Source organism: Hydra viridissima, unplaced genomic scaffold (assembly GCF_058129835.1).
Source record: "Hydra viridissima isolate aposymbiotic clone 2 unplaced genomic scaffold, HvirCarnegie_v1 scaffold_10, whole genome shotgun sequence".
NCBI lineage: Eukaryota > Metazoa > Cnidaria > Hydrozoa > Anthoathecata > Hydridae > Hydra > Hydra viridissima.
In genome coordinates, this window is record NW_028324309.1 from 1,100,392 (window position 1) to 1,119,778 (window position 19,387).

The 19,387-nt window shown below is 29.0% G+C and overlaps 3 protein-coding genes across 4 annotated transcripts in view; 1 reads left to right on the plus strand and 2 right to left on the minus strand.

Annotated features, from left to right (window-relative positions):
- LOC149882531 (uncharacterized) overlaps nt 1–19,387 on the minus strand; it is a 107,167-nt gene that overhangs the window by 5,068 nt on the left and 82,712 nt on the right. The window lies entirely within an intron of this gene.
- LOC145192925 (beta-1-syntrophin-like) lies at nt 6,919–10,978 on the plus strand. Its single transcript, XM_080070262.2, has 5 exons — nt 6,919–7,775; nt 8,312–8,537; nt 9,731–9,927; nt 10,004–10,182; nt 10,689–10,978. Exons 1-5 carry the CDS (start codon nt 6,986–6,988, stop codon nt 10,779–10,781), a joined length of 1,485 nt encoding a protein of 494 aa, XP_079926388.2. The 5' UTR covers nt 6,919–6,985; the 3' UTR covers nt 10,782–10,978.
- LOC149882532 (uncharacterized) lies at nt 15,942–18,956 on the minus strand. 2 transcript variants are annotated; one of them, XM_090100833.1, is made up of 3 exons: nt 18,484–18,956; nt 16,674–18,128; nt 15,942–16,604 (listed from the first exon to the last, which is right to left on the minus strand). In XM_090100833.1, exons 2-3 carry the CDS (start codon nt 18,121–18,123, stop codon nt 16,075–16,077), a joined length of 1,980 nt encoding a protein of 659 aa, XP_089956959.1. In that variant the 5' UTR covers nt 18,124–18,128; nt 18,484–18,956; the 3' UTR covers nt 15,942–16,074. The 2 variants fall into 2 exon arrangements, with proteins under 2 accessions (XP_089956959.1, XP_089956960.1); XM_090100834.1 differs by lacking the exon at nt 18,484–18,956 and having other exon boundaries at nt 16,674–18,254.

Genomic DNA, 19,387 nt, shown 5'->3' on the forward strand with positions numbered 1-19,387 from the left:
CGTTCAACTTTACCGCCAATAGAACGCAGATATTCGACCTAAAAACAAATAATGCTACATATTACAACTTTTTTATTTAAACTATTTTTTCAAAGGTAAATGAAAATGTAATGCGGTATAATATAACTAAGGTATTATTAAATTACCTTTGATAAATTACAATTATAAGACTTATAAAAAAACTTATCTTTGATCTTATAAAATAATAGTTACTAGTTTAAACGCAACCTGAAGACTGCTAGAAACATTATAATACAAAAAATAATTTCAAACTTTATAGAGAGCCATCTCAGATTTCATCTGTATCATAAGGTTAAGCCTCTCCAAATCTTCCTTACTTTCCATTGGAAGGCCAGGGGAACAACAATATCTTCATTATCCAAAAAACTTTGAACTTCTAAAAACTTATTTTTTTGCTCCAGTTCTGTTAATCTTAACTCCAAAGCTGCTAACTTCTCTATAAACATACATAAATAATTAAATAATATTTGATTGCATTTGAATCTTATTGGAAAACTGGTTTCAAAAACACAATCTAGTTTTTAAATTGAAGACATACATGGATAAAGGTGTTATGGAACTCAAATATTTGGAGTTAAAATTTTAAACATTTATGTTATTTATCCCTGTAGGTGAATTGATTGCTGTAAAAATGGTATTCTAGCACATTTTTGTGCTGTGTTATTAAGGCCATGGAAAAGAGCGTTATTTAAAACCTTTATCTGCATAAAAAAGTAGAAATGTGTATTTTTGTAACATGAAATATGTATTTTTTTAAAGCCTTCATCCATTTATGACTTATATTAAAACACAAATTAATGTATGTATGCATAACACATTTACAATGTATAACAAGTAGTAAAACAAAAACAAAAACAAAAAAACAAATAGTTTATCCAAAACCTTACTTTCCTGATCCCCAAAATTTTGAACAGTTTTCTCATAGTTTTCAGAAGTCAAAGTCCCTTTTAATAAAATGCTATAATTATATGCATTATATGAATATATATATATATATATATATATATATATATATATATATATATATATATATATATATATATATATATATATATATATATATATATATATATATATATAATAATAATATAATATAATATAAATGTTATATATGCTTAATATGAAATGTATATGTCATATTGTATATACAATTGCATATACCATTTATTTATATACTGCACATATTATGTCAATATTGTATATGGCATATATTATATGCAATATATACAAAATACATAGGGATGTCTGCCAATATTTTTAGGTGGATTTCTCTGACTTTTCCCTGATACTTTCTTGATCTTCTACCTGTTTTCCTTGATTTAATTTAAAGTTACCCAAATTCAACTTCACAAAAATTGACCTAGATTCGTTTAGAAAAATGCTCTTCAACTGCAAAAATGTAAACAATAATACAACCCACACTAAATGTATCAAGTATTGATACATTTAATATGGGTTGTATAATTGTTTACATTTTTGCAAGTGAAGATTCAAGATTCGCTTGATGCAAGTGAAGTTCATAAAACTATCTGCCAAATAAACTTTTATATTACATGTACTATGTACAACTTATTTAAGTTATGTAAGTTTGATGAAGAGCCATTTTCCCTGATTTCTCCCTGATTTTTTTAAAATTCAACCTAATTTCCTTGATTATCCTAGATTTTTTGCAGATATCTGATTTCCCTGACTTTTCCCTGAATTCCCCTGATCTGGCAGACACTCTGTGTGTGTGTGTGTGTGTATATATATATATATATATATATACATATATATATATATATATATATATATATATATATATATATATATATATATATATATATATATATATATATATATATATATATATATATATATATATATATATATATATATATATAGATAGATAGATACATACAAACATACATATACATACAGAAATACACACATAAACATACTACTATACACGCACATATACATTTTAGCTGTATTTAAACTTTTGATAATAGTTAAAATAGAGCTAAAATATCTTATACAAATACAACAATGGTGTCATCATAAAAATAAATTAAAAACTCAACCAATGTCAAAAATTATATCTGAATGTGTTACTAATGGATAAATGTAAAATATTTCTACTTACCAGCGTAACGGTTATATTAAGAGGTGTACGAGAGTTTGAGTTTAAAAGTTTAATTAAAGGGTAGAAAAAGCGTTTGAAAGAAAAAAAAATGATAAAAAGCTTCAAACTAAACTAACTCTATTGAATAGTTTTAATCATTGAATGAATCTATTTGAATAATTTTGATAATTAGTCGCATGGTCTAAGTGAATATATTTATAATATACATTTACAAACTTACGGGAAACTTACGATTCAAAAACACGCGGTATACAGTCGGTTAATGGTTGGCAAGAAATGCCAACAGTTAGCCAACTGTAGCCAATACTGGCCCGTCAGTTGGACCAACTAAAGCGTGTTTACTGGGGAATTTAAATGAATTTTCAAGACAACAGATATATATCTTGTAATACTAAAGAAATTTGTCACAAGACTTTTCTGTTTACATTTAAACAACTGATTGATTAGCTGTTTTTTATTTTTTTAGTTAATCTATTTATACTGAAATGGTAAAGCATAAAGTTTACACTAAGATTTTTTGTGCTGATAAGCACGTTATCATTTAAAAGGAGGAAATCATAAACCATATAAAAATCACGTGGTGAAAATCTTAAGTTAAGAATGTTGGTATTTTTCATCATCTTCGAAGATGAACAACTTTTACAATACTGCTCTTGCTAAATGTTAGTAACAATACCAGTCTTGTTAAAAATTAAAAACATGAAGAGCCATGTTATTTCTTAACTAAGTTACGGTAATACAAAGTTGGTCTTGATTGATTTAAACCTTAACAAGGCATGACCAAAATGGTCTTGTATCGATCTGTCTTGTCTTGTCTCTCTGACTTGGATTCTGGATTCTGTTAGCACCAAAAGAATGGTTTTTTAGTAATTCTTTCTAACCCCTAACTCATTAAGACCAAAAGAAGCCATAGAAAAAAAGAAGCCATAGATAGTTTGACGATCAACTCCTCACAGTAATCTGTATAAATGATATGTCTTTTGTGATATTAATGCATCAAGTGTTATGAGGAATATGCTTATGAAGAAAATCATTTGTTGTAAAAATGACAGTTAGAAAAGAAGAAGCCATAGTTAGTTTGACGATCAACTCCTCACAGTTTTGAAAATGTTTTTTTGTTTACTTTTGACCCAGATCCAATTTTTAACAGAATGTTTGAACTTTAAAAATCAAATTAGTTTATATATTTTTATACTTTTTTAAATATGTAAAATGGCTTTGTTCACTTTAATATTGGTAATGAGTGTATGCTTTATAAAACTCTTGTTTTTTTTTAAAATAATAAACAAATTACATGAATTACGAGTAAAATTACTCGAGCCACATGATGCACGAGTCACATGACTCGAGTCACGTGACATACGAGAATGAAGGGAGTTATGAGAGTTACATAAATTACGAAAATATCAAGAATAACGTAAATTACATAAATTATGTTAATTAAATGAATTAATTACATGAATTATACGAACTACATTAATTATATGAAGTACATGAATTATATGAATTACATGAATTACATAAAGTATTCGAAGAATTCGTAACAAATACAGACAGGTCTATAAGCATTAGTTTTACAGAAACTCAGTTTTAAATAGACCAAGATTATTGTGAGCACCTGTTAATCATCCTAAGGAGTTTACATTTATAGCATTTTATATAAATGTTGAAAAATTCCAAAGAATGGGAAGCCTCTGTTTGAAATGACTTACAACTTGACCATTATTAATTCAATTACATTTACAAATTAACAAATGATATAGTTACTTTTTGTCTTTGTAAGTCTGTTTTTTTATTGTCAAACCTTATTAATTGAATCACATACAACAATAGAGAGTGTCTCTATTTTAAGGCTTTGATAATACAAATAGGTATATATAATTACAAAACCATACTAATCTTGATTAAGACAACTGGGATGTACAGGAAGCCAGGTCCGTCGAAGGGATGAGCGAGTATGGGCCAACGTACTCTGGAGTCTAAAGACTGCGGCTAAGGAGAGAGCCACCTCTTTTTAAAAATCTTTTTGAGCATAGTTTCTTTTTTAAATTTTTTTTTTTTTTTTTTTTTTTTTTCTTATTTGTTAATGATTTTTTGGAGTGGCGAAGGAAAATTTTCTTGCCAACCACAAAAATATTCGCAAACATCTTTTTATGATTTTGTTGGTTAACATCTATATACAAACAAATATAACCAACAAAATTTAACAACAAAAAATATTCAAAAAATTTCTGATGAAAAAAAAAATTTGTAAAGAAGTTTTTTTTTGTCTCTTATACTGCTGGGTCCTCACCCAGTGTCAGGCCCAGGGCATTCAAGACATGGTTAATGGGCTTAATGATTAGACCCCCTGATCATTTATATGCACTTTTTAATGGCTTTTGAAATTACTTCATAAAAAATAACATTTGAGTATTTACAAAGACATTTAAGTATTTATAACTCAAAGTTTTTGATTTATATAAAGTAAAACTTTAGAGAAATGTTTGCTTGTAATTTTAAAATAATAAGGATATAAATATTCTAAGGGTATATGTATTTCTGATCACACTTTAAAACTGTTTCTTAATGAACCTTTCAACTTTTTATAATTTTTTTGACGTTTACACATGCTGTTCAAGCCTGAAGGTAAAGCAAAGTTAAACAAATAAATTGAAACGCCCCTTGTAGGATTGGTTATCTCGCAATATTTAGTTTTCCAATTTGCTATTGATGGGAATTTGTCTGTGGAATGATTTATTATTTCAGTAAACGTTATTTCTCTACCTTCTTGAGTTTTTTTTTTTTATCAATGTTATGTGTAATGTATTATAAACATCCGAACAAATTGATAAAGTTATGATCATTGATATATAACCTTTGCTATTGTTTGTAAATAGTATTAACGCGTTTAACTGTGAAACAAAATATCTGATGAAGTCAAATAAAATATGTTATGGAGTTACTTACTCAATTGATTAAAAACACATTTTTTCGTCGTTATTTAGCTTCTTTTTTTTTACTTTATTTTTTTCGCATTTTAAGAAACAAAGTTATAAAGTGTCTGGTGAGTTTATGAGAGAGTAAAAAAAGGTTTATTTTCAAAATTCAGTAATGATAATTTTTCATAAAAAAAAAAAAAGTTAATTCTTTTGTTTCAGTAAGTTGTTTCATACTTATTTGAGTCCCGTTGGTGTAAAAAATAAAAATAAACCTTAGAAGGAAGAAAAAAACTTTTTTTAAAAAAAGTAATACCTCCTTATTGTTTACATTCCGAAAATAAAATAAAATAGAAGCTAAATAAAAGGTTTGTTAGCAACTCCTTTTTGTTTGCTGAGTGAAAAGTGATTTTTTTGGGAGGTTCTGATTTTCAAAAAGGCTCTATTCCTTTCAATTGTTAAATCGTCTCATCGTGAAGCAACACGAATCATCTGAGTTCTGAAATTGATGATTCCTTGAGTTTTGTTGTTTCTTGAATCGTTTGTTTGTTTTTTTAAGAATCGTCAAAAAGCATAAGATTAAAACATAAAAAGTTTATTAAAAAATAATGAAATGCTGACTACACGAGTTGCCCTTTCGCATTTTCCAAAAAAAGCAAGTTAGAACAAAGGGTTTTATTTAAATTACAGCAAGTGCGCAAGATTTTACGTTATTTTAATAAAACTAGAAATTCAAATTTCAAGTTGTTCAAATTTTTTTGTTTAAGTGTTGACTTTGGCTTATGAGAATACAAACCACACATTTTTTTAGTTTTCGCACTTAATTACTAGTTATATAAATATAAATGGAATATTTCAAATTTTTTCCGAAACAAAAGTCCAAATATTTTTCTTAAGAACTTAGACCAAATATATATATATATATATATATATATATATATATATATATATATATATATATATATATATATATATATATATATATATATATATATATATATATATATATGAACAAGAATAATAATAAGTGACCTGATATTTTAATATTTTAATATCAGGTCATTTTTGTTAGCATCATGCACGTAGACATAACTAAGGAGGTCTGCACTACTCAAAACCTGTCCAAAATAACTTTTTTTTAAGTTAAGATTTATTATACAGATAAATAACTTTGTACGATTTTTGATAACCTTTTTGCCATAAATGAATACAAAGTAATGGGGACGAGTTTTCTACTGAAAGCATTCTATTGAAAAAAAGTATTTACGATCATTTATGGGTACGACCACTATTTTATCTTTTTTATTTTCGTTACTAATTTTAGTTTAGGGTCCAACTAAAATTCCATACTTTTAATTTAAAGGTTTTAAAAAAGTTTTTCCAGAAATTATTCCTCGAATTCTTTTGAAGTGGTTTTCTTTGTCAACATGCCATCAAAACGACTTGAATCTGCAGCTGTTTATCCCAACTCCGATAAGGTATATTTAATTTCTAATTATCTCCCTGATCAAGCAGGCTCCACGCTTCGAGCTAAGTTATGGTCAAGTTTACTAAAAGAAAACAAAAGAAATTCTGTTTTATGTATTTTTAAATTATGGATTACATTGTAATTAAAAAACCTCCACCTTTATTTAACGTATTACTTTCATTACCGTGCTATATGTAGTTCCATTTTATTAAAACACAAACATATTGTGTGTAGTAATGCTCAATTCATAAACAATTTTTTTAAGAAATATTTTTATAAATTTTTATGGGTTTTTATTTTTGTTACATTACATAATGCGTTGAAAACGTTTTAAAACAGTGAACTTAAGAGACAGTCAATACTTCACGGCGTCTACGCATTGTCATAAAATGCATTATGGGATAAAGGGCTTTTTATTTTGATAGTTTAATAAAACCGTAATTTGGTATCAAGATGGCGGCCGGCGATGGCTTAAAAAGTACCGTTATGGATGTATTTCACGAAGGCAAATGGCAACAAGTTGTCATTTATTTGGAAGACGACTCGCTTGTTTTAAATATAGAAGAGAATATAGAAATAAACGGGGCACTTCCACCCAGCCCAAAAGATCCTCAAAAAGGAGATAAAATATCTGAGTCAAGTACCAGCAGTGATATTGATGTCCCAGATCATATTGCCAATGTTGTCCGTCTTGTACGAGTTGTTAAACAGGAAGTAGGTGGTCTTGGTATAAGCATTAAAGGAGGTCGAGAAAATAAAATGCCGATTTTGATTTCGAAAATTTTTCAAGGATTAGCTGCCTATCAGACAGATAGTTTATATGTTGGTGATGCAATATTAGCTGTTAATGGAGAAGATTTAAGGAATGCAACTCATGATGAAGCAGTGCAAGCTCTTAAGAGAGCTGGAAGGGAAGTTGAACTAACTGTTAAATATTTAAGGGAAGTTACTCCATTTTTTAAACGGACTTATTCACAATCTAGTTGGGGTGAACAACAAAATGCCAATTCTAATGGAAAAGAAGCTGCTAGTGTAACTAAGTCTTGGGTTGAATTTAAACGTATACCATTAAAATTTTGTTATGTAACAAAGTATGTAAGACTACAAGGAGTAGAAAATAATGGATTTGAAATATTTACTCCTGATGGAAGATCTGCTGCCGTGCTGAAAAACAAAGATATTGCAACAGTTAATCTTTGGTTTAATTCAGTCCACTCATCTATTGCAAACCAAACACTAATAGGTATTTTAAATTTTGTGTCTTATTTTAAATTTTAATGCTCACCAAAACATTTATTTGACTTATTTAATTCTTTTTGATCTTATAACCATATTTTTCCTTTTTTTGTTTGATTGCTTTTTTACTTTTTATTTTAATAGCTAAAGTGCTATTAATTACACTTTAGTACATAATCTTGTGAAACTATGTATTTTAGTTTTGGAATAGAGAATAAAATTTTTAAAATGGAACTTTTTATCTCAAAAGTTATCAAGAATTATGTAGGAGTTAAATTTTTTCTATAGGCTGTAAATAATTTAAAGTTTTCCTTAACTCCATGTAACATTTTAATAGACTAAATATATAAAATTTAAAAAGAACCTATCATCTTTTAAAATATTGTATTTGTAAGGAATCTTGCACAAAATCCCTAAAGTAAGTTTAGTACCACACCAATAAAGTTTGAGTTTTAGAGAATTGTGGTATTTCTTTGAATGTTTGAAGTTCTTGTGTTGATATTATGCAAACTTTGTATTTTATACTCTTATATATTTATTCAGCTAAAGATGAATCTAACAAAATGCTCCGTGATCAGCCAGGAAATCAAGAAATCCGTGTCATGGGATGGTTAACAGAACAAGTTCAAATGCCAGAAAGCAATCGACCTGAATGGAAACCAGTTTTTGCCGCAATTACTGATAAAGACATATTGCTTTATGATATGGTGCCATTGTCATGTCAGGATTGGGCACAGCCTTACATCAGCCATCCACTGCTTGCAACAAGGTAAATTGGTGCCAAAATAATAGTACTACTTATGTTCCTAGTTTGATCTTATGTTTTATGCTAAATGATTCATATCTATAAATGAGATCCTTTTTATAATTATAGAAAAGCACCTTTAAGTTTTAGTAATGTTTTTTTTTATAAGAATTTGAGTTTCAGAATGGATTTGTCCCCAAAAAAATGTGTATTATTTTTAATTTAAGAGCAGTTTAAATTCAATTTTAATCGAATATACTCTTTCTTTCCATATATGTTAAATGGTAATGAATTTTTGCTTTGTTTTTGATTTAAAAATATTTTTGATAACTGATTAAATTTTTAGTTTAAAAATTTTGTAAATTAAAAAAAAAAATAATGTGACTAGTTTATCTATATGCTATTTAAAAATAAAATGCATAGCAAAAATTCTATATTTTGTAATGCCAGCTTTGAATTTTAAACATCAAGAACTAATATTGTAAAAATTCTTACTGAGTCAATGACTTAGTAAGAATTTATACAATTTTTTCAGTAATATGCATAAGTGGACATCCTAAACATCACAAATTTCATAGACTTTCTTTAGCTTGAATAACTATCATCAATGGTTCTAAATGCAGTTTAAGTTAGGACTCTTAGCAGGCTAATTCAGAACTTCAATGTTTTGGTGTAATAAGGTGCATTATCTTGTTGAAAAATGGTCAATAGAGTTCATTGTAATTCATGTATGTCCATGTACATTGTGACCAGTAATTTTACTTATCATAAATTGATTAAATTCAAGTAATTTTTTTTTTTAATCAATGAGGTAACTTATTGATTTTTTTTTTAAAAAAGAGTATTTTCCATGCATGCTACTATATGAATGTGATACATCCAAGGATTCTCTACCAAGCATTTAGTACACTTAATTGCATCAAATGTGTGTTTGACCACAGAGTTGATGTAATAATAAAAAGACGTATAAATATGATTTGAGTAATTTAACTTTAGTAGTTAAAGCCAAACTTTCAAATTCAATATGCTCATTTATTCAGCTTCTGAGTAATATTTGTTACTCAGGAGCTGGCTATGCTGAGCTACATGCATATTTCCACTTTTACTAATTTAATTGTTTGTAACACCAGTAAACCCTTGGTTTTTCATCGTAGTTAATTACCTTTTGACTGTTTTTTTTTTTTTTTAATTTGAGATTTTGACTCATTTTGGTTTAGGCTAGTGCACTCAGGACCCACTGGTAGTAATTCTCTTAGTGGTGCTGAGTTAACATTTAGTACTCGCACTGGTACTAGAAATGGTGTAGAATCACATCTTTTTCGTGTTGAGCGGCCAAAAGAACTTGCTAATTGGTCACATGCTCTTGTAAATGGTGCACATCATGCTGCCAAGCTCATTAAAGAAATTAATTGTGGTATTTAAATTTTTTGCTGATCTTTTTTGTATGAAGATTGACCCTTCAAAAATAGATTTTTAAATTTTGTATTTAGCTGTAACATGGTCTGGCCAAGAGTGTCGCTTAACTTTGCATTGGGAAAATGGTTTCGCTCTTATGGAGGCAATCAAGAATAACTTAATTTGGAGCTATCCATATGAAAAGCTACGGATGTCTTCTGATGATGGAAAGCGCTTACTGTGGTTGGACTTTGGTGGTGAAGAAGGGGAACAGGTTTTCTAAAACTTATTTTTAATACTTTATAGAAATATGTTTACACCTATAGGTGTTTGATTTCTTTATCAAAATATTTTGTTATTAATTTTAAAATGTTTGTGTTTAAGTATTCTGAGATTTTTTTTTCACGATATATGTTGAAAGTAATTAAAATCCATCTTAAAACCAAGGCATTTGATAAATTATTTTTATCTGTTTCAACCTTTAAAGAAATTTATCAATCAAGCAATTTGAATATTATAGAGCACATAAAATTTAGAGGAAAAAAAGTATTTCATTTGATTGCTAATTTCAAAAATCAAAAGTTATGTTGTTTAGTATCAGTATTCAAATAAAAGCTAAAAATGCTTTGTATTTACATCTGCGGCATATGAAAATATTTATTCTTGTATTTTGTTACATCTTTGACTGATGTTAAGTGATTGTGCTGTTATTATTTAATATTCTTCTTGCACAAAGAGAAGACGTGAAAACAAGTTGATTTTTTTTTAAATTTGAATTAGGAACTTGATTTACATGGCTGTCCAAAACCTGTGGTATTTGTTTTACATACATTTTTATCTGGAAAGACATCTCGACTTGGTATCAGCACCTGATTCTTTGGCTGGTATTACTCCCTATGACAACTTTTTATCTCTGCAATGAGTATCGAATGAGCAAATATCAGTCATGAATATTACACAAGAGCAATTTAACACAAGTGATAAAGAATTGTTTGTCAGTAAAGATCATCCAAAGGGTATCGGGGTATTGCATCTTTCATGTGTCAGGAATATATATATATATATATATATATATATATATATATATATATATATATATATATATATATATATATATATATATATATATATATATATATATATATATATATATATGTATATATATATATATATCGCAGTTACTTTTCTAATTTGTCGAATTCTTCTTGTCATGCTTTAGTACATATGTTTTCAAAATTCCTATTATATACATGTCTTATATTTCTATATTTATTTAACTATTTTTGTAATGAATTTATACTTGTAAGTAAATAAATACGTGTACTTTAACACGAGTTTTATTAGCGCAATGTTTTTCTTGTTGAAAATTTTTGTAAAGATCGCAAACCTCGTGTTTTTCTCGTTGCATCAAACTTATCTAAAAGAAAGATGCATTCTGGTACATAGATCCTACTAACTTCTAAATAGAGATGATCTATTCAACGGTTTAAAATCTAGCTAAGCCTATTTTCCGAAGTTTCTCCTAAAAATCTGGTTGTGTGGCCAACTTAGTTTAACGATTTAAAAGCATGGCGTTTCAAAAGCGATTACTGAGAACGACACCGTAGTTTCCCTAGCGCCTTTCTTATCTGTATTTGTTAAGTTCGACACTGCTACGACTAAAGTACTGCGAACATGGTTGGTGAAAATTGAAAGAATGTCTTTTTTTGTAAGTTAGTTACACTTTTTAACAGGTTGATTGCCAGTATGATCTGAATCGTTTTTTGAGTGAAATTTTGAGTTAAAGAACAATGTAATTAATTTTTAAAAGGTTTGAAAGCGGATTTCTGAATGGGAAAAATAAGCTGGATCTTAATCTGTTCTTGAAAAAAAGATTTCAGAAACTGAAAAATCTACCGAAAACTGCACATGATCCTTCTAGTCGACATCTGGTACAAAGAACTTATGTTTTTCAAGGAAAAATCTGAAAGTCTATAAAAATGTTTGAAAAATGCTTATAATAGATATTAAGAATAAAAAATATTTGACGTTTGCTCCGAGTCAAAGGGTTTAAAATTCTGGTTTCTATACAATTGAATTTGATTGGTGCTCTAGATAACATTCATCTTACTTTAAGGGATAAAGTTCAATACATGATGTAATACTTATGTTAGAACGTAATGCTAATACTATTGTAAAAATTGATGCATGCAAATGCCAAATTAAGTGAAAAATTCGGATAAGTTGGATATGGAGTAGTTTTTAAATCAACTCCTAATTTAAGATAATAAATTAAATTACCGCGCAATTGCCAACCTGGAACCTATTTAATTGGGTGCAACTGCTCAAAATAATACGTAGGCCAAACGAAGTTTTAACTAGACCTCGAACTCAGCAACATCAAAAAAGTTTAAACGAGAGCAAACATCATCAGCCTGCAATAGCCACCCGTAGCACAGTGAGTCAGATTAATCTAAAAACGGCAAAAAGTCCAAAAAAAAAAGTGAAAGCTTAATCGTTTTTAGACTTAAAATGTAAAAGCAAACTACTTTTTGATCTAAAATAAACTTTAAATAATTCCATAGGTATTAGTAATATGTAATTTTAAAGGGATATATGTGTAAAAAGTTAAATTTATCACCATAAAATTATGAAAATTTAAGGTATGTTTATCTTGTAAGAAACCTTATTTTCCACCTCATTACAAAACTTTATTATCTTTTTTGTTAAAGTACTGAGTGCTTAGATATTAAAAATTTATTTTCTTTTTTTTTTTTAGATTTAAAAAACAAGTTTTTTAAAATTTTTCATTTGAAAGTTAAAATTTTAATGCACAATTTTAAACATAAGTGCCAGCCAAAAAAAGTTCCACATTGTTCCACGTTCAATTTTGGTGAAACAAAACCATTAAACTATAGCCAAATAAACCCTGAAGTATTTACTGCGACCTCCTGCTCCTTAAGGAGATATTTCAATTAGATTCATGCATAGTTTTGACAAATGCAACACCCGCCCCTCCGTTTTCTTTTTAAAAACAGTTTTCGGACGTATGTGTAATAATTCACAAACCTCCGAAAGCTGTTTTTAAATCGAAAACGGAGGAGCGGGTGTTGTATTTGACAAAACTATGCATGAATCTATTCTGGTATTGGAAATTAGTACTGAATTATTGAACTGGTTAGTAATTCAAATTGTGAAAAGATTTTCATATTCTGATTTTTTTATTTTTGGATTATAAATTGTTTTTTGTTTTTTTTTGCGTTAAAGATTTATAACGCGCTTTGTAACGCGTCTGCGCGCGTTTAGCAAATTTGCGTGCGTTTAATACGTACACGAGCGTTTGTGTATTAATATAATATTGCTATATTTTGGGTCAAGGAAGCTAAATTTTTTACTAAAATTAGAATTTACAAATTTTAAAGTCCACTAACGCGCGTTTTAACGCGTACATGTGCGTGATACGGGTAATTGGTGCATGTAAAAATATTTTTAGGCTCCTAATTTGAATTCCTTGACCCCAAAAACCCTTATTTTGATGTATAGTTTATGTTAAATGTACATGTATTTAATAGTTAGGTAATTTTTGCCGCTTTTTAACCTTTTTAACTCACTGTGTGTAGTAAGCTTTTTTGCTCGAAACAAAAAAAACTGAAAGAAGACTAAAACTCTTAAAGCGGAGACAAAAAAAAATTTGATCGGAAGTTCCGTTGGCCTCTTGAAATACATAGGCATCAATGTTCCCCCTTTAAACGGCGGAATTAATCTTGATATTGTTTTGGTCAGATTTTGATTTTGACAGAAATTGATATTTATTTTGGTCAGATTTAGCAAGTTCTTATTACTCTAAAGACTGTCTAAGATGGACGAGTATGTCAGTTATATTGATAAGAACCAACCCACCAAAAGCGCCCGTGAAGCACGACCAATTGAGAATTGTTGTGGACATTTGGCTGAAAAAGTTTACGTGGGAGGTTTGCAAGCCTCAACAGATCAAGTATTCGTTGATCGCATTAACTTAAAATTAAAAATTTATTTGAAGTTTTTTACAGTCTCTTATGAAAGGTGTCAAAGCGAAATTGAGATCTGTTGCAAGTTATTGAATTTTTTCTTTCTTTAATTTAACATACGTAGAGCTGTTAAATATCTAATTATATGCTACTTTTTAGCGTATAATGAAGGGTCTATTTGACAATTAATATACCTAGAAACAAAAAGAGTATAACAAATGATTTTTCATTCATCAGATCACGGATTCACAGATCAGAGAAATGGAGGAGTTCAGTTCACAAGTTGCATCAGAGATAATAAATTAAAAGCAAGAGTTGAAAGAAGAAAAGAGAGATACAGAAGGTATGAAGAATGCAAGAATAAAATGTTAGCAATGGCACCTGCGAACCCTTATTAGAAAAATGAAGACTTTAATGGTCTATCTCTTGACTTAAATAGCTGTCTCTAAGGTGATTATGATCTGGAAGTGAAACCCAATTCCATATGGGGACGTTTAGAATTGGGTATTTATTTGCTTTATTAAATTTTTTTATGTCCTTACGAAGCTTTTATTGAGAAACATCTTTTGTAGTTTTTATTTTATAAATTTTTTTTTGTTAATTCTAAAGATGTGAGTTTTGATTGAAGATAATGAAGTCCTAAAGAAAAGTAAACCCTGCCGTAAAAAGTAAAGTAAAGTAAAAAACTGCCGTTATTGAACATAAAGTTCCCAGTAAACATTGAACGTTCTTAAACGTCCATTAGACGTCTAAGGACGTTCAATGTTTACTGGATTACTACCAGAGAGGGCCCTAATAGTTTTATTATTGTTGCCAGAGATATCATTATAATATATCACGGTAGCAACAATTTCTTAAAGTCTAAGGAAAGATATATGTAACTGGGAATCAAAAAATGTTAATTGTTTACGCAATAAACTGGTTAGAAGTAGAAATGAAAGATTTGAAGTAAATTAGAATAATTAAAGAGACTATAAAACAGAAATTTTATGAAACTGTAGCACACAAAGGTATTGAAATAAGATTGGTTGTAGCACACAAAGGTATTGAAATAAGAAAGGTATTGAAATTAAGAGAAAATTGTAGAGATGAATCAAAAAATTAAAAAATTTGTTCTCTATTTTAATGGTAAAGTAGTTAGCTATATTATAAAACTAAAGCAGAAAAATACGCGTTAAAGAATTGCTGTTTCTGTTTAAAGCCCAGAGTTCGGGCGTAAAGATTATATTCTTCAAAGAGTTGTACAAAAATTGAAAAATCACCTGGTCAGGTTTTGGTAATACAAAATCAGATGGAATATTTTGAAAAACGAGACTTTGTTTTTGTAATTTTTACTAATACTGCTGATATTAATGGCGAGGCAAGGAACGCATTGTTGAAGAGTATGCAAGCTCTTGGTACTTGTCTCTTAAAGCAATTATCATGGCTTTAGCTGATTCACGCCTCGATATTCGAACTAATCAGACATTTTAGAAACTTTACTTTGTCACAAAGAACCTAAAACTTTATAAGTTTAGAAAAGTCAGTTGTTTTTGTTGTAAAAGATAACTGTTAAAAGATTTGATTTTATAGAGGCAAGTTTATTTTCTTTTGTTTCTTTTATCAAACTGGATTTAAATAGGAAGATTAAGGTTTAGTGAGGGAGATTAAAATTGACCTAGAAGATTAGGATTTAGTAAGATTAAAATTTAGCGAGGGAGATTAAGGTCTAGCTAGGGAGATTAGGTTTAGCTGAGAAGATTAACCTCCTAAGTGGCTTATTTCGTCAAACGAAATGCACTCCTCAGTGGCGAGTTTTGTTATCCACTAGCGTATATATACGTCTTTGGGATAGTGTTACAAAAAATAAAATATTATTTTTCTGAATATTTATTAAGATACTATGTTAACAAAACTAATTTTTATGATTTATACGTATGTAATACGCAAGTGAGCATATTCGTTTTATACAGTGCACAGTGGGCCAGATATATAGGATATGGTGGACAAAACCTAATTATTACCCAATTGCTCCCCAAACCCATTTCGATATATAAATAATCATTATACATGAAATAATATTTATTTTTATCAAGAATATTTTAGTTTTTAATAACAAAATTACAATTAATAGGCTTAGTAAAAATTTTTTTTTTAAATCAACCTTCTTTTCAAAAAATCAAACAAGAAATTGTGTTTAGCTACAAAGAACTAGAAGAAGGTGGAGCTGATTCCCTCAGCAAAGCCAAAACTTCACTGGGGATTTTTTTAAAACTCTTACTATTTTTGTTATGACCTTTTCTTAATGATGTTATGACAGGATCACTAGATACAAGTAGTCTGTTAACCAGGTCGCGGTTTGTGTCTATTCTAGAAGTCTTTCTACTGAAATCTTTCCTAAACTTTTTAAAATCCTTGTTGCGGGCCTCTTGTGCCTCCTCTGACATCAGTCCAATTGGCAAGTACTGTCTAGCAATGATGGCATGACCATGAACTAAAATTTTGTGTACTGATTGTGACATGTAATACCAGGAATACTTAGATATGTAAAGTTTAAGAGCAGTAATACAAAACTCTTTAAACTTGACATTATCAATTTCAAATCCAGATGATAAAGTGACTAGAATGATGTAAAAATAAAATAAAAGAGTTTCATCTACTTTCAAAATTTTGGCAGTTAATTGATAGTCTGCAAAGGCTCGTCGGGCGGTGTTTCCATCATTACTGGTACCTACAAATTGCATATATGTGATAGTTAACCTGATGATTCATATACAAGTATTTATGTAATTTCACTTACCAGATCCTCCACTTTTTGGGAAATCCACAACCAGTCCCATTTGATTCATAAATTCTGTCTGGATACGTTTCTTCACTTGCTTAACATTTTCCTTATCTTCAATAGCTCTAGACTGCCACTTTTGAGTTTCCAGCTTGTATCCAATATGTAATACCATTTCAAAAAACCTAATCCAGGAATGCAGGCTAGAAAGACCATATTTCAGTTCTAAGTTACTAGCATTGTCCAATTTCAGCACCATTTCTAAGTTATTCATGATTTTTGGAGACACACCACACACAGAGCAACATTGAGTTGAATTAGTCACATCAGACAGAATAGTTTGAATTTTGCCATCAATCATGGTCAGTTCTATAATACTTTTGACAACCAGTTCTTTTCCACTAAAAGTAACATTAAAAATACTACATTTTTCTATTTCAGATTCTAAATATTTTGCTTCTTCTAGGACAACAGCTTTGCTTTCTTTTTGAAAAGAAAATCTTATTGGACGACAATAAGCAGTAGATGATGGCTTGTCATTACGCCATAATAGTACTTCTTTATCATTGCAGAACCCACTGAGTTCTAGTGGTGCTAAGCAAGTAATGAACAGAGATTCTTCTTTTTTTAAGTTACGATCTCCAGCTTCCTCACTACTCACTTGCTTGTACACGCTTTGCCCATTAGCCCCATCAAACCCGGCCTTGCAACGCAAAGTCAACCGGGTCAAACAATCCAGCATTGTGCTGATCACAGGAGCTTGCACCTCGCAGAGTCTTTTTACTGTATGTTTTAGTAATTCTTGTAGTGGTATTTGTGCTGAATAATCATCAACAAAGATGTTCTCTGGATAGCAGTTAGCTTTAGACAATCTTATGTTGTTGTATGAAGGATATATATGGCAATCACGTTCTTCAGCTCCATTTCTGATAAGTTGGTAGGTTGATTTTGACATGCCACCATCTATAATTAATGCCAGACCTTCATTAGGTGTATACTTTTTAAATTGACTAGAAGGTTCTGATATCTCAGCAACTTGCTTGGCAGCCTCATAATTAAACTCATTCCTTAATTTAAGCCTTGCTGAGTGGAGCAACTCATCAGTAGTAAAATTATTTATAACATCATTGAGTCTTCTTCTTTTGGTTTTGTCAGATGCGTCTTCAAAGGAGCAACTTGGTCTTCCACCAATATTATGTGATTGACTAGAATTATCAGACTCAGATATATTATTACTGTATGTAGATTTAAAGTCCTGAGCCAACCAATTTTTATTTTTACTTTCAAACTTTTTATTTCCCCGGTTTGCATCCTTCCATTTCTTTTGATATACTTTTAAAAACGCAGCACATCCAGTAGAACCCAAATTCATAGAGACTAGAATAGCTTCTACAGACATAGAAAATGATTTATCACCAGGCTTTAGTTGGTCATGCCGTATACGTTTATGGACATCACTAATCTTCATATCAACTACAAAAAAATGATTTTAACGTTATTAGTGCAACCACTATAAAAAAATATAACATAAATATGGTCATTATTTTCATTTCAGCTACATTTAATTAGGCCAGTATAATAAGCACAGCACCTATTATTACCTAAAACCAAAAAAATAGGTTTGTCGCGAATAGCATTTTACGAAAATATCTTTTTTTAAATGTTTACCAAACTTAAAGGGGCAGCTAAGAGCAGAATTAAACACCACCAACAGGCTATACATATATTGTATTAACTTATTTTAACATTAATAAGCGGTTCCAGCAGGTTCTAAACTATATGCGTCACTTTTAATATAATATTTTAATATTATAAATAAGAATCTTACCTTTATATTTCAAAATGAAACTGTGAGTTTAATACAAGACCTTGGAATTTGTTGTGGCATTTTTCGTAAAGCTATAAAATTAAATTTTATTAATGTGTCAATTAATTTCGCATATGTTAAATAATTTAAAGGTTATTCGTTGTCATAGTTATAGGTGATATATCTATTAAAAAAATTAATAAATGAATTTCTAAATATATTCAATTGTAATTGATAATTGTACATTTATGATGTACTACCAAACTACAAATAATGTTTTAAACCATTTATTATGCTCTTATATACATAATATACTGAGTAGTTGGAAGTATTTCGAATATTTTTTTTTGAGGTTTTGTCTACCACCTGGCCCACTGTGCAGTGGTATACACAATTTAATTTTGTGCGAATATATTTGTCTTAGGCGTTTTGTAATGCATATGTTGATGACGTACATATCCGTCATAGCCACTTAAGAGGTTAAGGTTTGGTTAAATACCATTCATAATAAGAGCAACTTAGAAGATCTTGAACCTTACAATGACAATGTTTTCTTTTATCAAATGTCGGAATAATCGAGTAGTTTTTCTGTTCATTCCACAAAGAAGAACAGCGAGCAAATATTATATAAGCTGTCAGACAGCATCTTGATTTAAAAATTACAAAATTTTGTCAGAAAGAATTAAGCCATCTTTGATGAATATATGTTAAAAATATAAAATGTTTTTATATAGTTTTACTTTTACAGATTATTGCTTTGAAGGAAACTCCGAATGCTCCTAAAAATGTTATTTGCGTTATTTCTATGTAATTCTTTTCGCTTTAAATTTTTAAGCTGAAACTTTTTTTGTGAACTTTCAGTTTATATATAAATGTATATATATGTATACTAATATATATATCAATATATATAGTAATATATCAA